At 42.6% G+C, this 17,484-nt stretch overlaps 1 protein-coding gene across 1 annotated transcript in view; it reads left to right on the top strand.

The window, feature by feature from the left end:
- LOC126456393 (uncharacterized) overlaps positions 1-17,484 on the top strand; it is a 119,291-nt gene that overhangs the window by 31,471 nt on the left and 70,336 nt on the right. The window contains exons 4-5 of the mRNA XM_050092147.1: positions 7,889-8,149; positions 14,773-15,080. Of these exons, the coding sequence (XP_049948104.1) occupies positions 7,889-8,149; positions 14,773-15,080 (569 nt within the window). The remainder of the gene's footprint in view (positions 1-7,888; positions 8,150-14,772; positions 15,081-17,484) is intronic.

Here is a 17,484-nt window from a genome sequence, read left to right as displayed (position 1 = left end):
GTTGGTAGGATGGAGTGCCACGAACAACATATTAAAAATATTGACTGGTGAGGAATGAGTGTGGGGTGGAAGTGCGTTTGAAGACTTTTACAAGTTTCTCTTTATTAACTGGAAAACCGTGGCCTTCAGATATTACGTATCCCACTGCAAAATTTAACTACATTAAATTTCCTACAAAAGGTCCTTTTCATTTTTTTTTCTGTAGGACTATTAGGTTGCGCGTATCGATCTAGAGAATATGAAACTATCGCGCGTGGTTTTTGAAGACCAGATATAACTCTGCGGTTTGCATAAAACAACTTCGGAATGGGCAACTGAATCTCACTATATACGCACCGCATTATTTCATGTTTTTCACAACAACCGAATGGCGGCTCGATCATAACTTAGCGTAATCGATAACGTGTAGGGGCTCAGATTTACATTACATGTATTCACCTGCTGATGAAGGTACAGTTCTCCAAAACACATCATAGATATATAAAAATGATAATTTATAATGATGAAAAACGCACAACTGTTTAAACTTAATGTTGTTTTTGCCGATTTCGATATTTACGCGGTGAGAAGCGATATAAATCTGATATGAATCTCTCGTTTCAGTTCTTCTACCTTTCACTTTTCGCTGGCGATTGACACAAGGGAGAGAACGGTGGCTGCCTCCCACCGCTATAAAGCTGTAACTGTTTCGGTATCAATAACTCGCGAGACTTGGCGTGACTTTCTGTATATTTCACGCGAGCGCGGCTTGGCTTGGAGGCTGGCAGAAGGCGAGATCTGGCGCTTTCATGCCTTTCCGCAGGCGGCACCCTCTGTGGTACAGGCGTAAATAACGGAGAGGCGGGAGGGCCGTATTCCCCTGGCGGGTGCTTATTCTGCTCTGCCGACGCGCAAGTTATTCGAATTTCCATGGGCCGAGGAAAAAGAGCACAAATGGACGAGAAAATATTCTCCCCAACGAAACCTAGCGAGCAGGTGCGAACAGCAGGGAGCGGGAACTGATCCGGCCGTAGTTGCCCTGGGTGTTATATGAAACGTGTTAAGACCTCGCCACACGGGCTTTGAGTGATTGTGAAAATTGCTTTCATATAGCAGCACCGGTTTTCAAAGCACCACACGGCTGAAGTGTTTCGATGCAGTCCATTCTGGAACACCACCAAGTTTTAAATGGAAGTCCACGTCGACCTGTACTTCGTTTGCCTTTTCCTTCTTTAATGTTTTCGTTTCTGTCACTATATGGCTACGGGTATTTTTTTTTTCTTTTTTTGTTGAAATAAACAGTACCACTGACGAATGAGCCGTAACCACCAATGATAAGACGTAAATTAATAAAGATACATACCCTCAAAATCAATGCGACCTGATGTTTCTCGCCGATATTGGGTCATTGTTTCAACCACTGTGCCACTTCTATTGCTAAATAGTCTTATCCTAATGAAGGACAAAATCATTTCGTGTGGTAGAGTACTTTCTCGAAATCAAAATAACGACTGTAAGATAAATTCTCTGAAATCCTAGAAGCTAAGCAATCACGCGTCCCTTTCAAGAAACGAGTGAATCTGTCTGCGCATTTCTAGTTTTCCTTTCAGTTTGTATTTAAATGCTAATTTGACAGTCCTGTGATATTCCATCAATTCAACATATTTACGATTATGACCTAATGTCATTACACGGTCTTGTCTTGCTTTAAGACACTATCTTGCTTTAGGGTTCCATAACTTGTTCGCCATACTGTGGCACATAATAGGTCCACGAAATCAAATTTCACTTAATTACAAGTGAAGTTTCCTTACTTTCGTTAATCGTTAAGCCTCGATGTTACTGTGTCGAATATTGATTATAGAACTTGATAGACATTTTTATTTCTTGGAAAGCGACTATACATGCTCTGTAAGACGAATAAAGAGTGCTCGTTTCCTTTTGCAAAGTATGTGAAGTCTTTGTTGTGTCAGAAGATCCTGCCGAAAAATGTGCACTGAAGATCCACCGATTTTGAAAGTAATCTGTTGTCATTGGAGTGATCTGGAAGTTTGTAAGTATTCCTTGAGTAAAAGAGAAATATTAGAAGTTATACGTACGACTGCAAGTATTAGTTTACAGTGTGTAGGATAATTATTTTACATACGATATCAGTGCTATAGGGCTATACTTAGTATTGTGTATAGTGTATTGACAGGGGCCTAGAAGCGATGGAGAGTCTTCGTCCCGCCATAGCCCTCAGTGGTCCACAACCCCACAACAGGCCACAGCAGTCCACCTACCCCACCGCCGGCCCACACCGAACCCAAGGTTATTGTGCAGTTCAGCACCCGGTGGACCCTCCCGGGAATGTCTCATACCAGACGAGTGTAACCCCAAATGTTGGCGTGGTAGAGTAATTATGCCGTACGCTTATGTGGAAACATAGCTCCTTACCCGCATTTGCTCAGCATGGAAGCACGTTGCAGAACATTCACTGCTGTCCGTGATGATAACGCAGCCTATTCAGAACCATATCCGGCTTTTTTCAATGTCCAGACGACCATCATGAATCCCGCTGACGTCACTGTAATTAATGTTTGAATAAAAATGTCATTTCAGTCCATCTCATTGCGTATTTCTTTCAGTTACCTCCGTACTACGAGTATATTGTAACAGTTATTTCTATGCATGGTCCGAGTTCTGTCGAACTGTGTTGCTTGACGCATCACGCGAAAATTACTTTTCTCCTTAATTTTTGCCCACCAGTGTATTTGATGTCTTAGCTGCTTCAACCTTTATTTAACGTTCACATACGATGGATGGAAGACTGTAAGATTCACAAGTAGATAATCTTTCGATTAAGAATAAATCACTATTTAGTGAATCACGGATGATCATATGTATAAAAAAAAACAATATGGATAAGTGATTCGAGTATGTGGATCTACCTTACCTTCGGAAAACGGAACACCAGCGAACAGGAATGAAACACAATTCCGAATTAAAATGTGCGAGGTGGGCGCTTCAGAGAAGAAGCACATGTGCCTTAATAAACGTCATTGCTAGAGGGTGGTACTACATATTTCACCAGAGGTACAATCGCAGCGGTTAGTCATTACTGCGAAGTATAACATTCTCAAGGAATTTAATATCGTACTGTTTCACCGGCGACCCCATTGGTGGCAGGTATGCGGCTTTTTATGAGAAAAGGGTACATTAAACGGCGGCGCCCCGGCCGTCCTCGGCAACATTTCTTGTGGAGAGCAATGAAGTGATAGTGGGAGGCGTCCCAGGCACGATGTATGAACTCCTTTGCTGAAGTTCTCCTCGGGGCTTGTCAGATGCAGTGAGAGAGAGAAAGAGAGAGAGAGAGAAAGAATAAAGAAGCAGAGTATCAAAGCAAGTTCTCATGAACTGTAATTTGAAAAAACAGCATCAAAACTGGCGTCAGTAGGGTGGGCTGCATTCTACGGCAATCATATTTTTGCTTAATTTATGAATGAGTACGAAATTAATATAAGGATTGTATCATAATTAACTGACGCGGTGAATTTAAGCGGTAACATGAGCAAAACCGTTCCACTAAAAACGGATCGAAATTTGATTACCCTCCGTTAATTATTTTTGGGTGCTGTGATTTTTTTGTCTGCAAGTGTATTTCTCAGCACAGCATACCCTTCAACACCTTTACAAGTTTTTCATACTGTTTCTGACCACTCTGTATACCTCGGTGTTAACAGCCTCTGTAGTTGGGCTGTGATACAACACCTAAAGCTCTTTGATTTTGCATGGTTCTCTCTGGACATTTTTGATGTAATGAACATACCAGATGATTGTGACATATTTCATATTTTAGAAATGGTCGTTAAGTATCCAGTGAACTTCACCACTCTCCTCTACCATTAACAGCTGAGAAAATGGTACCACCCATAAGCAAGAGTTCCCAAGAAGCTGATTTGTCAATAAAATTCTTCTGGGCCTCTTACAGCATTGGCCAAGTGACCAACAGCACGCTGAGTAAGATCACTTGCACTAGTGGCTGAAAAGTCGGAAGTCTTACACATTGACAATGCGGTCACAGATACAGAAGAATTTTATTAACTCAAGCTGATTTCTATATTATACGACAGAAAGCTAAGTAATTTACTAAAGAATTTTAAAGCATTGTCTCAACAGTAATCTTATTCTAACAAGGGGACAGTACGATCGCCCCTTCACAGATCTGATTCATATTGACAGGTCCCACGTCATTCTTGTAGGCTACGAAGTTATGTGATTACCAGCAACCCTTTATAAATGTAAATCAACTTCGTTTTGCTGTAGACACATTCAGAAACCCAACCACACGAAAAACTCGGCGTTTTTTATATGCACTCTATGTCGCAATAACTATTCTTTTTCATGTGTCTACGATCAGTATCATCCCGATTCCTGCATTGCTCTATATGTTACACATTGTACTTGTCACAATTGTAGGTACAATAATGTAAATAAATGAGTATACCCATTCGATTCAATATTTTTGGTTACCTTTTTATTTCCAGTTTCTTTATGAAAAGTTTTGCTCCTTTTTTTCAGGATGAAGATCATTAAAACAATAAATAAATCATTGATACTTTGCAAAGTCGTAATAAATCTGTTGTTAGAATTACGTTGGGATGAAAAAAAGAAATACCAGCAGCAAGATTTGATCTAGAGCCATCGCATTCATAAAACTATGCACTTACTCGCTCGGCTGCGAACTCCTTGAATACTGGAGGCCATACAAGGTACACAAGCACACTCAAAATTTCGAAACTCGATTTTCTCGACAACTGTTTGGAGGTGAGTCTTTCTGTTTACATATGTTGAAATTCTTGTCGTAAACTGTACATCCTATCAATACGAATGACGTCAGTGAGGGGAAATTTATGCTATCCCCTTTGAAGCAAAATTCACTGAATAATATCATACCCCCAAATTTCATGATGAAATCGTATATCGATATTAATACCGAGGAACGTATGAATGCAATAAACAATTTCGAAAAGATGCTTTTCAAACTTATGAAAAAGTGTTTTTGATAAAACTACGCAGAACGTGCAAAAAAGGAGGGCTGCGAATAAGTAACAAAGTAGACGTGGAGCTACTGCTCTGACTCCAAGACTGAATTTCAAGTGCACTGTCGTATTTAAGGAAAATTTGGTTGATTTTGAATTAAGTAGAATTACGCTTTATGTAGATTTTCATTATAGGTATATATTGAAATGTGAAACAAATGTTAAAATGTGTTACACGAATAAGGACAGCTTAATAGATCACGTAACTACATCAAATGTTTATGATGATGATGATGATGATGATGATATTAAAACTGATATGTATAGATGGTCTGACACTTCAGATTATTCTCATAATAAGTTTTATAAAATACTATGCCTCAATAAAAATAAAGTAGGTTTAATGTAAGATGAATTATCGGAGGGCATTATTGTAGGATTCATAGGACTCATAAGTAAGAACTAAAACACGACGCATAAAGCGTAAAGCGAGAGATGTGGAACTCTTATAAGCTAAGTAATTAAGCGTTGATTGTTACCGGGAATCTGTATTACATTACGGTGATAAATTGGTCCTTCGGCAAGGATAGTAAACAGGGGACATATTGATGTCGGGACATAAAACCTTAGCGACCTTTATTCTGCGTACTCAGCTGGACAGCAACTATTCTTCGCAGACAGGAGCGCGAACATATACGCAAATGTCAACATTTAAGAATAGATATGTTGTTCAGCTCAAAGAAGCCAGGTGCAGTAATCGGCTAATCACTCAACATTTGAATAGGAGCGATGTCTCTATCCCACAATGTTCGCAGGAATCATGGCCAAACACAGCGTTAAGAAGGAAGCTCTCCACCTAGACAGAGGGCAAACCAAGTAATCGTCAGAGAGACCCTCAGAGCCACGGATTCTCCATTATCATCGATCCGACGTGCAACTCGTGCTTCACTGAGCGCAAGGACCGTTAACAGGAGGCTCACAGAAAGGGGGGCTGAGCTCACTGCACCCCTTGCGCCCACCAACATTGACCTCTATACGCCAGTAGGCCCGTTTGCAGTGGTGTTGGGTGTTGGGCACATTCGGGCTGGAATCTCATCTACCGGAGTAGAATTGTCATCAGTGATGATACTCGCTTCGAACTGAGACCCGATGGCCAGTGAAGACGTGTCTGGAGACGCCCCGCCTAGTTGTGGGATACTAACCTGACTGTCACCTTCCACACGGCCCGACAACCTGGAGTGATGGTGTGGTGCCATTTGATTTCATAGCAGGAACTTTTCGGTTGTCGTCCACGGCAGCCGTACAGCATAGCGGTACGTCGACGATATTCTGCGCCCCTTTTAGTTGCCCTTCATGGCAAGCCATACCGGGCTTATACGAGGCCTGTTCAGAAAGTAAGCTCCGATTGATTGCCAAATTGAAACCACAGTGAACATCAGAAATGTTTTACTTGTAACAATTAGCTACACCTTTCAGCTACTTCTCTACGTAGTCGCCGTTCTGACTTAGACTTTTGTCATAGCGTTGTACCAACTTTTCAATATCCTCATCATAGAAGGCAGCCGCCAGTGCTTTCCGCCAATTCTCCACGCTGGCCTACACCTCGTTGTCTGTGTCAAAATGTTGTCTTCAAAGACAGCGGTTCATGTGACCAGAGATGAAACTCAGGGGGAGACAATTGCGGACTGTATTGTGGGTAATCTCACATTTCCATTTGAAAACGATGCAGGAGCATCTTCATCGCCCCTGCAGAATGCGGCTGAGAATTGTCTTGAAGAAGAAACAGCACGACAGTTATGTAATGTTAGCTGCATAGCTTCAGGCGAAATTTCTCACCAGGCCCTCGTACTTGGCGGCAGACACTATTTTCTAGACATCTTTACGCACTCACTGCGAGCTCAGAAATGAGAAGAGCGACGTGATGCTAACTGGGGTTATACTAGAGACACTACCCAACACATCTGTGCAAAGCTTTATCGGATTTTCATAGTCGTTTCCATTTCGCGACCGATCGGAGCTTACTTTCTGAACGCCCCTCGTATTTCAACGAGAAGATAAATGGCTCTGAGCACTATGGGACTTAACATTTCAGGTCATCAGTCCTCTAGAACTTAGAACTACTTACACCTAACTAACCTAAGGGCATCACACACATCCATGCCCGAGGCAGGATTCTAACCTGCGACCGTAGCGGTCGCGCGGTTCCAGACTGAAGCGCCTAGAAGCGCTTGTCCACCAGCGGCGGGCTCAACGAGAAGATATCCTCCCACAGACGGTGAGAATTTCTACCGCTTGTCTTCGTTCTTGCCAAACTCTACCTTGGCCAGCAAAGTCGCCAGAACTCTCCCCAATTGAAAACGTTTGGAACATCATGGGCAGGACCCTCCAACTTGCTCGGGAGTTTGACGATCTAACGCTCCATTTGGAGAGAACTGGGCACTGCAACCGTCAGGAGGACATCTAACAACTTTATCAATCCGTGCCAAGCCTAACGACTGCCTGCATAAAGGCCAAAGGTGGATCAATACGTTATCGACTTGCCCAGTTTCTGTAGTTTTATCGTTCGCATCTACCGATTACGGATTTCCGCCGTATTCGGATAATTGTTTGGTGGTGAGTAGATTTTTCTGATTTATGGATACCAAAATATCTTCCATCAGTGTAAATGTTGCCCGTTCAGTTGTGAATTGCTACGTTTTACCCTGCCAGGTAACATCTAGACTTATCTTACGACATATTAGTTTACGTATTGTATCGTAATGGGGTCTCCAAATTACGCTGATACTCCCTTGAAGCGCTTCAGCTCGGTTTAGTATTTGCCGCTGTGCTAACACGGCCAGCCCTCGGATGTATCGGTGAGTTACGGGCAGTGTTTGTTGTGCGGCCAGGTGATCCGCGAGAACTGGAACCTGAAGTACAGCGCGTGCTTCGTGCTGTGCCCGCTGGGCCGCAACCTGAGCGCGCCCTCCTCGGTGTCGGTCGTGAGCCGCCTGCGGCTGCCGCCCGCTAACCGTCTGCTGGTGCGCAACACGCCGACCGACCCCGAGCTGCGCAACGGCTCCGCGCAGGGGCAGTCGCAGCAGCAGCCGCCCACGCCGCCGGAGGGACTCGCCGTCTGCGTCAAGCCTCTGCACTTCTCCTACAACCAGGTGCGTGCCGCAGCATGCTGTAGTCGTCTACATATAAAGGCCGGCGTTTCTTTCAATATTTTTTTTTTATTTTTGTTTATATTACGGTTTGAACACCCATGAAGTAAAGATCGCACATGAACTTGTCTTTATCTGGATGGATTACTAATTTCGGCTAACAGTCTAGCCATCTTCAGAACGTAAATGTTCTTGATTAGTGTTGGTGTTATTATGGTTTCACCCATCACTAAAATCTCTCTTAAAATGTCAGCTTTTCATCGTTCGTGGGCAGTGGAACTGAAAGATGTAAAACAAAGGCATTATGCCGTTAAACTTTGGCAACTGACACAATCAGTATTCACTTCATCTCGTGTACAGCACTCCGTCTTCAGGCCACAAGTGTCCCATCAGGACAATCCGACCGCCGTGTCATCCTCAGTTGAGGATGGGGATAGGAGGGGCGTGTGGTCAGCACACCGCTCTCCCGGTCGTTATGATGTTATTCTGTGACCGGAGCAGCTACTATTCGGTCGAGTAGCTCCTCAATTGGCATCACGAGGCGGAGTGCACCCCGAAAAACGGCAGCAGCTCATGGCGGCCCGGATGGTCACCCATCCGAGTGGCGGCCACACCCGACAGCGTTTAACTTCGGTGATCTGACGGGAATCGATGTTTCCACAGCGGGATGTTTAATAATTCATGATGCACTTCATGTCATAAACAGGATATTTCACAATCCATGTACACACTTCTAGAGGTTGTAGAAGGGACTTAGTAAATCAAATTTTACAAAGGAATTCATGTCCGGAAACGTCATCCAACGGCGCTGCAGAACGTCAGAATTATAGGCGCCGGCGCATGGTGTTACAAACATTCAAGGATTGAGGTAAGGATCCGTGTATCGGAAACGAACGAGTCGAAAGTTATAGGCGAAAACTATTCTGATACCTTACAGTACAATACATGTATCACTACTGTTGTTGCGAAGATTGTAGGATTGGCGACTTTCAGGGGTGGTAGAATGGACCAGAACAAGAGGATATGTCCAGTAAACATGGGCTCTGAAATGCCTACCTAATGAGCTAGTTCAATAGAGATGTGTGTTTCACCAGCGTAGATGGACAGGTGCCCATAGCTCATCACGTATACGTTTTTGAGCCCATATTTACTGGTCATTTTTTCCTTTCTCGGTCCATACTACCATTCTCTCAGGGTTACATTCTCTTCACTCTTAGCAACAACCGTACTGGTACATGTATTTCACTGTCAGAGATATCAGAATGATTTTCACGTATAACTTTGCACTTGTTCGTTTAAGAACCAGGGTCCCTTACCTCAAATTAACACATTTATCGGTCTCTGTCGTCCCTGAAAGTTCGTAACATAATTACGGAATCATTCTGTGTGTACATACATTTACAGGCGCCGGCGCCTTATCTTTGACTCTTTGTGACTTCGTTGAATGACGCTTCTGGATAAGGGTTACCATGTAAAACTTGATGTACTAGGTCCTCTGTACGACCTCCAGAAGTGTGAAACATGAATTGTGAAACACCCTGTATATGATGATCTCTGTTACGAGATGAAGTAAAAAGTACTGATTGTGTCAGTTACCAATGTTTAATGGCGTAACGCCTTTGTTTTATGACCACCTTTCAGTTACACTGCCCATGAACGATAGAAAGCTGTGACGTGTGGCGTTTTCATTTTAAGAGAGATTTTAATGATGTGTGAAGCCGTAGTGGCACCAGCACTAATCAAGAATGTTTTACGATCTGAAGATGGCTAGATTGTTAGCCTAAACTATTAATCCAGCCACATGAAGAAGATTACATGTGAGATTTTGACTTCATGGCCTTTCATATGCTAACATAAATCAAAGATTTACAACAGATAACGTATCTCCTGGTTGACAATGTCCACGAACTTGCTTTTTTAACATGTTTTTCTAATAGGAGTGAGCGGCAATGACCTGCCCTGTTAGGGGCAATCGAGTCTACTGCTGAAAATAATATGTTCCTTAATCGTTGTTGTATACAACCATTCCTTAGATGCTGTTGTCCCGATTTACTATTAATTACTTGCAACAAAAGTTGAAGCTTAAAACTGAACCTGAGAAGATGAATTCAGGCTGTTTATTTTGAGGGTTCCATTGTCTGAATAAAAGATGGAGGGTGTTACATTAAACCATAAAAGACTTGCCTAAAATTTAGCAAACTTTGTGGGTAAGTTCATCAGGTACTGAATGATTAAACTTTCATTTAATTTGTAACTGAAGTCCATTATCAACTTCAGTATGAGTCGTGACCCAAGCGGACAAGAATACACCCCTACGTTCGTTGTGGATTGAAAGGAAAACGAGACTCCCAACATCATCGTGAGGAAGACATATTGTGACAATTCTTGAAGACTGCTCTTTGGAATCTAGCATGAAAGTGTTCGTCTTCCCGTCGCATTCAAGGCATGCTCTATGCCTGACAAATCAGAGCAGGCCATTCATGGATTTGAACATTCCTCAATTGTTTGTGGTGTGAAATGGAGCGTAGGGCTTGTAGCATGTTACTGGAATATGCCCTTCGGTACCTTCCTTGGTCATGAAAGGTATGACAATTAATTTTGACAGGCTTGAGAGGTAGTCGCGATCGCTCAGGCTTGCTTCAGCAATTGCCAAGTCTCAGTTGTTATTTTCAGTGGTTCACCATACCACGGTTTCAAGAGTTGGATAGGTATGGGACTCTAGAATCGCTGCTTCTTGTGACCTTGCACAGTATCATCTACAGACACGTTGCCGTCGATGTGACCGCCACAAACGAAAGCGATACTCGCCTACTATACCATAAAATACCATTCAGTGTCCTAGTCGTCTTTGGCTGAATGACAAGCAAGTCTCTGTCAGCGATAAAGGGCAGAGTGGAAACCCTTTACCTAATGAACCCTCCTCCACCACCACCCTCCCCCCATCCCTCACGTAACATCTAAGCATATTCCAGCTGTTGCCATCCTTCTATTTTTCAGTGATGATATTCTTGTGCTGCAGCCTCTCTCGAAAGGACTATAGACTCTGCCGCCGTGAATGCACCTCAGTGCTATCATTTCACTTCAGCCAACAATCTGTGCGCTCTGTTGGTACAATTCTCCCTTGTCCTTCACGCCGATAATCCGACGTTTCTGAAAATCCGGAGGAGCGCAGTAAGCTGCCACGTGCACGCCCTCTGAGTACGTTATCTTGTGATTTCCACCGGAAAATTTGCAGTAACATTAGACGCACCCAATAGCCACTACTGTTCCTCTTAGAATGGCTTTTCCTCTACTCAAAATACATGCCCGTGAGCATGAAGTTTTAATCTACGTATCCCTAAGGTATGTAATTGCTGGACTATCGGTTTGGTATTGCTCAATCAAGATGTTAATGGTGTAACATTTACTATTTTCTTAAGTGTATACTCCTGAAGAGACAGCAAAGGACTTGGAAGACAGGTGAACCGGATGGATAGTTTCTTAAAAAGAGGATTTTACTCAAATTAGGCGATGCTGAGGAGATCCGATTAGGATATGAGATATGCAAAGCGGTCGATGTGTTGCGCTGTTTGGGCAGCAAAATGATGGTCGAAGTAATTAGGATTTGATACGCAGACTAGCTATTGTAAGGAATCTATTTCTGAAAAAAAATGAATTTGTGGACATCGAATATAAATTTAAGTATTAGGAAATCAATTCTGGAGGTATTTAGACCCGTCAAAATGACGAGGTGTCAACTAACACTTCATTACCCGGTTGTCTCTCCACGTAAAGTAGTGATTTTTTTAAGTGGTCGTAGTCAATGCTTATCACAATGAACTTTAAAGGACGTTTACAAAATCATTGTAATAAAAGTGTGACATTGCTGAGGTAACCTTTACCCTACCTCACTCTCTGTACAACAGCTGTTGCAAACAAAGTCTGACAACTACAAAAGACTGGTATGTGACATGCTATACAAGCCTCTCATGCATTATCACGTGTCACTGATATCTACACTTGGGTATTCAGTTTATTTGTAAGAGAAAATTTCCTTTTTCTTGTTTTTATACCCTTACAAAAGTGAACAATTTATATGAGAGATATTTTCCCCGTTAGAAACCTAATGTTTGTTGGGGTGATAAGATCTAACTAATGTAATGCAGTAATTATACAAATATTCATCTTTGTTTATCATTACTTACAAGAAAAATAATTAAATAATAAAAAATAAGCCCATTTCAAATCCAATACAATGCAGTCAGCCTATGTATCATTTCTTCATAAGGAAATCCAACCCCATTCTTGATCCACACTACGCATGTTCTTGTACTTGAATATGTCACTGACATATCTCTTCTTATCTTCTGCTAGTAATAGTTCAATGTTGTGCAATTTTTGATTTAATTAACTATCCAGTCAATGCTGTACATTCATTATTTTCAGAAGCGAAAGTAGTGCCCTTTGCTCGTATCCCTTCTCCATGAAATTAAGAGTTGACCTTTTATAGTTCCGATAGTGTTTGAGTGCGTGATGTTCTGTATGAAATATGTGCCAGACTTGTATCAAGTCCAATGATTTTTGAAGAAAATATCGAATCCAATTGGACTTTTCTCTTAATTTAAGGCTACGGCCGGTTTCCACCACTTAGACTATTATATAATGGTATATATGAGCGCCCTGAGAGGACACATGCATGTAATTAGTTACGTTTAAGTGAAAAAAATCTGCACTGCTTTCAACGTCTGAATTTTCTGAGTTATATGGTGAACCGGAACCCTCTAATGATTCAGCTATCCAATCATTATTTGTATCCATTATTATTTTTATTAACACTACACAAACAGTGAACAAGAGCAGCAATGCTTTTAATGATTTGCGAATAACAGAAGCAATCATGAGTTGACGAAATGTGGTTCTAAAATCACTCACTATAGCACTCGTAACTCCGTCGTTCACACATGTGTTCATCTGTCAAATAGAAACTCGTTTTTCCAACGATTCAAACAAAGTGATATCAGCTGCAACTTCGATTTTCTTGTAACTCGGCTATTTCTCCGCAAACTGCAGCACGTATACGTACTACTTGTAGCAGAAGTCAGAGAGAATCTTGTCACACTAACCACTCACCTTCTTCGATTTTGTCAGTTGGAACATTGTCATTCCAAAGGATCGATTCGTCTAGAGTGTTTAAGTGAAACGTGGGCGATTATCCGTTCAGACAAAAACAGAATAAAAGCTTTTAAGATGTTATTCAATAAAAGAATATTAAGAGTGGTATAAGACTGGGTTGCAAAAAGAAGAACCTTAAAGTAAATTGCATTGCTTTTGCAGATGATATGGCCCTGTTTGCCGAAACAATGGAAGAAGCACGGGAGCAAATCCTTGAACTAAAGAAACAAGCAGCTAAAATAGGTCTTCACATCCCCTTTGAAAAAACTAAGATATTGACAAACATCAAGCACTCATGTAAATACCTCAAAGCTCAAGAACAGAAGATTGAAATAGTAAAATAATTCAAATATCTCGGAGAATGGATTAGTGGGAATGCTGGGGAAAGCAAAGCAATGGAATCCAGAAAAAATAAACTTGAATTGGCCTTTCATCTAACAAAAAATACATACAACAAAAAATCCCTTTCATGGGGGTCCAAAATTACACATTACAAGACCGTGATTAAGCCAGAAGCACTGTATGCAGCAGAAATACTTAACATGAATTTCAAAGGTCAAATGGAGAAACTTGAGCTAAAGGAAAGAAAAATTTTAAGAAATATCATTGGGCCAAAATTTCAAGACAATAAGATTATATACATCGAAAATGAAACTCTCTACAAGAAAATTGAAAAACTTTCAGATTATATGTGAAAAAGGAGAATAAATTTTTATGATCATCTTCTCAGAATGAATTCCATCAGATTAACTAAACAAATCATTGACTTCTTCCGTAGCCGCAAAACGAAACCCAACTGGTTTAAAGAAACTGAGAAAGACCTAGCAGAATTAAAGATTTTAGAAAATTCACTTATTGATCGAACAGCTAAATTTATTAATAAAGATAAAAACATAATGTTCCAAGACAGATCTACACAAAAGTCCAAACCCTTCATCTCGGAAGAAGAGAGGAGAAGAAGATCATAAAGAATGAAGAAATACTGGGCCCTAAGAAAAGAGCAACGCACAAAGAAATGATTGATCCAGCGTACCCCAAAGAGGGTGAAACGAAAGAAGAGAGAGAAGAATGTAGATGAGTAGTTGGGTAGATCGGTACTGATGAGGAGATACTAAATGTACCTGTGGCGAAGAGACATTTACACCACAACTTGGCTAAAAGAAGGGATAGATTGATCGGATATACTCTGACGAATCAAGAAATTGTCGGTTTCGTATTGGAGGGAAGTTTTGCGGGGGGGGGGGGGGGGGGGGGGGGGAAAGAGGCATGCTTAAGATAGATTAGCTAAAAGAGCGGCACCAAACTAGTCTTCAGACTGAAGACCACAACACTAGCAACATGTAAGACATGATGCCCTTTCCAGGTTCCTCTCTTACCTTCTTAAGATTTAGCCCTTCTATCCCTCGTGTACATATCAGACACGACCAGAGTAGTTTTTCAGACGAGTGAGACTTGTGTGCTGGTTGGTGCGGCAGGCGCTGCAGCTGGTGGAGTTCCTGGAGCTGAACTCTGTGCTGGGCGCGCGCCACTTCACGCTGTACAACCACACGCTGGGCCCGGCCGTCGACTGCGTGCTGCGCGACTACGTGGCTCGCGGCACCGTCACGCTGCTGCCCTGGCAGCTCAACATGGCGTCGCAGAAGGAGATCCGCACCGAGGGCCTGTTTGCCGCGCTCAACGACTGCCTGTACCGCAGCATGTACCGCTACTCGCACGCCGCCCTCATAGACCTCGACGAGTTCATCATCCCGCGCCACAACGACACCATCCCCCAGCTGCTCAGGTGAGCTCCCGCCGCCGGCCGTGCTGTCAAGTGGTCGCACTTCTCTTTCTCATTCTTGTTTCTCTTTCATTTGATACTGATACGGAGAAACCATGGTGGAGGAAAACAACCTGACAGTAAGACCAACCAGGGGGCGTCGAATCTAACATTACTTTCCCAATAACCAGAGATCCGAGGGGCATTGTTGTGGACGTTCTGTTCACAAAACAACAGCCGATCTGCAACTTGCTTGAGGAAGTGTATCCGGTAGGCGAACATATTACCGTGTGTCTGTCACTGTGGTTTTGAGCGGCTAATCAGCTGTTTTGTTATTTAATGGTGCTTGTGATCCGCTGTTCCATGTTGCAGTGTGCCCTCTATACAGTAGTAAAAGTCAAATCATTTTAGCTCTGAACACGTCTTATACACTGCAAATGGTTCAAATGACTCTGAGCACAATAGGACTTAACATCTGAGGTCAAGCAGCGCGGAGTGGCTGCGCGGTTTGGGGCATCATGTCGCGGACTGCGCGGCCCCTCCCGCCGGAGGTTCGAGTCCTCCCTCGGGCATGGGTGTGTGTGTGTTGTTCTTAGTATAAATTAGTTTAAGTAGTGTGTAGGTCTAGGGACCGATGACCTAAGCAGTTTGGTCCCTTAGCAATTCACACACATTCGAACATTTTGAACATCTGAGATCATCAGTCCCCTAGAACTCAAAACTGCTTAAACCTAACTAACCTAAGGACATCACACAAATCCATGCCCGAAGCAGGATTCGAACCTGCAACCGTAGCGGTCACGTGGTTCCAGACTGAAGCGCCTAGAACCACTCGGCCACACCGGCCGGTCTTATACACTCTAATACACAAAAGACACACCACGAAGGAGTGAACCGAATAGCACGGAAATGGGTAAATGTCATGTATATTTACAGGAAAACACATAATTACAACTTCAGAAAAATTGGATGACCTATTCAAGAGAAAGAGCTTCACTAATTGAGCAAGTCAGTACGCGTTGGCCCATCTCTGACGCTTATGCCAATAGTTATTCAGCTTGGCATTGATTGAAGAGTTGTTGGAAATCATCCTCAGGGATATAGTGCGAAATTCTGTCCGCTTGGGGCGTATCCGGACACGTCTACGGCCTTGAACCCTATTGACTGGACTAGAATTGTCTTCAGTGATGAGTATCACCTAGAACTAAGCACTGATGACCAGCAAAGACGTGTGTGGAGATGTCCCCTTGCAGCAGTTGGATACCAATCTGACTCTCGCCCGTCATACGGCCCGACACTGCTGGTCTGGGGTGCCACGTCACATCATAGCAGGACCCCTTCGGTTGTCATCCGCGGCACTCTTACAGCGTAGTGATACGTCGTCGACATTCTTTGCCCCGTTCATGGCAAGCCATCGTGGGCTCACACTTCAGCAAGATAACTCCCACCCGCACAAGGCGAGAGTTTATACTGCTTGTCTTTGTGCTTGCAAAACGCTACTTTCGCCAACAGGGCGCTCTACCCAGATCAGGACTTTGGATATCTTAGGAGGAAATTAGACAGAATTTTGCACGATATCACTGAGAAGGGCATTCAGAAACTCTATCAGACAATGCCAAACCGAATAACTGCTTGCATTAGGGCCGAGGGTCGGCCAACGCGTTACTGGCACACTCAATTTTTGAAGTTCTTAATCTTAAATAAATCATCCAATTTTTCTGAAATTGCAAACATTTGTTTGTCTGTAAATCACGTCTTCCAATTTCCGTCCCATTCGGGTAATTCAATTATTTTTTCTAAGAATGTACACCAACAGTCTCATGGTAACTGGTTTCGCTCAGTTTCTGGTCATCCACATACGTCGACGTTACAACACCTGCTCCATTCACCGCCACCCCGTACCATCGTGGTATGAGGGTCTGAGTATTGTCAAACACTGACCGAAACCCCTTACCATCAAAATAACTTTTTTGCGGTCAAGACTGTTTGTGCCCATTTTTAAAGTACTTTTCTCCAACAGAAATGTTGTCAAAATTAATTATATCCTCGACATCGGTGCTCCGAAACGCGTCAGCAAATATAATTCTAACAAGAAGTGATTTTTTCATTTTATCGACCTAATGAAGCTGTAAAGTAAGACGTGCTCAGAGTTTACGTAATGGTCGCAGGCCTCCTGCGCGACTTTGTGGCGCAATTGAAATTAAAACATTTGGCCTTTTATTTCGTTATCAGTAACATTATATCGCGCAGTGCCACATACCGACAGAATGCTGTTTCTACAGCATATCTTAGTATTTTAACAACTAAATGTCGTTACGGTACTTCCAGCAAAGCTGATTTAATAACCAAGCTTTACCTAGTGAATATCGTTGAAAATTCGCGTCTAACGTAACAACCCATGCAGAGGAATTCAAAGTTTACCTAGCCG

The sequence above is a fragment of the Schistocerca serialis genome, chromosome 2, assembly GCF_023864345.2.
Source record: "Schistocerca serialis cubense isolate TAMUIC-IGC-003099 chromosome 2, iqSchSeri2.2, whole genome shotgun sequence".
In the NCBI taxonomy this organism is placed as follows: domain Eukaryota; kingdom Metazoa; phylum Arthropoda; class Insecta; order Orthoptera; family Acrididae; genus Schistocerca; species Schistocerca serialis.
The sequence above is the reverse complement of the archived record's forward strand: the minus strand, read 5'-3'. Positions and strand labels throughout refer to the sequence as shown.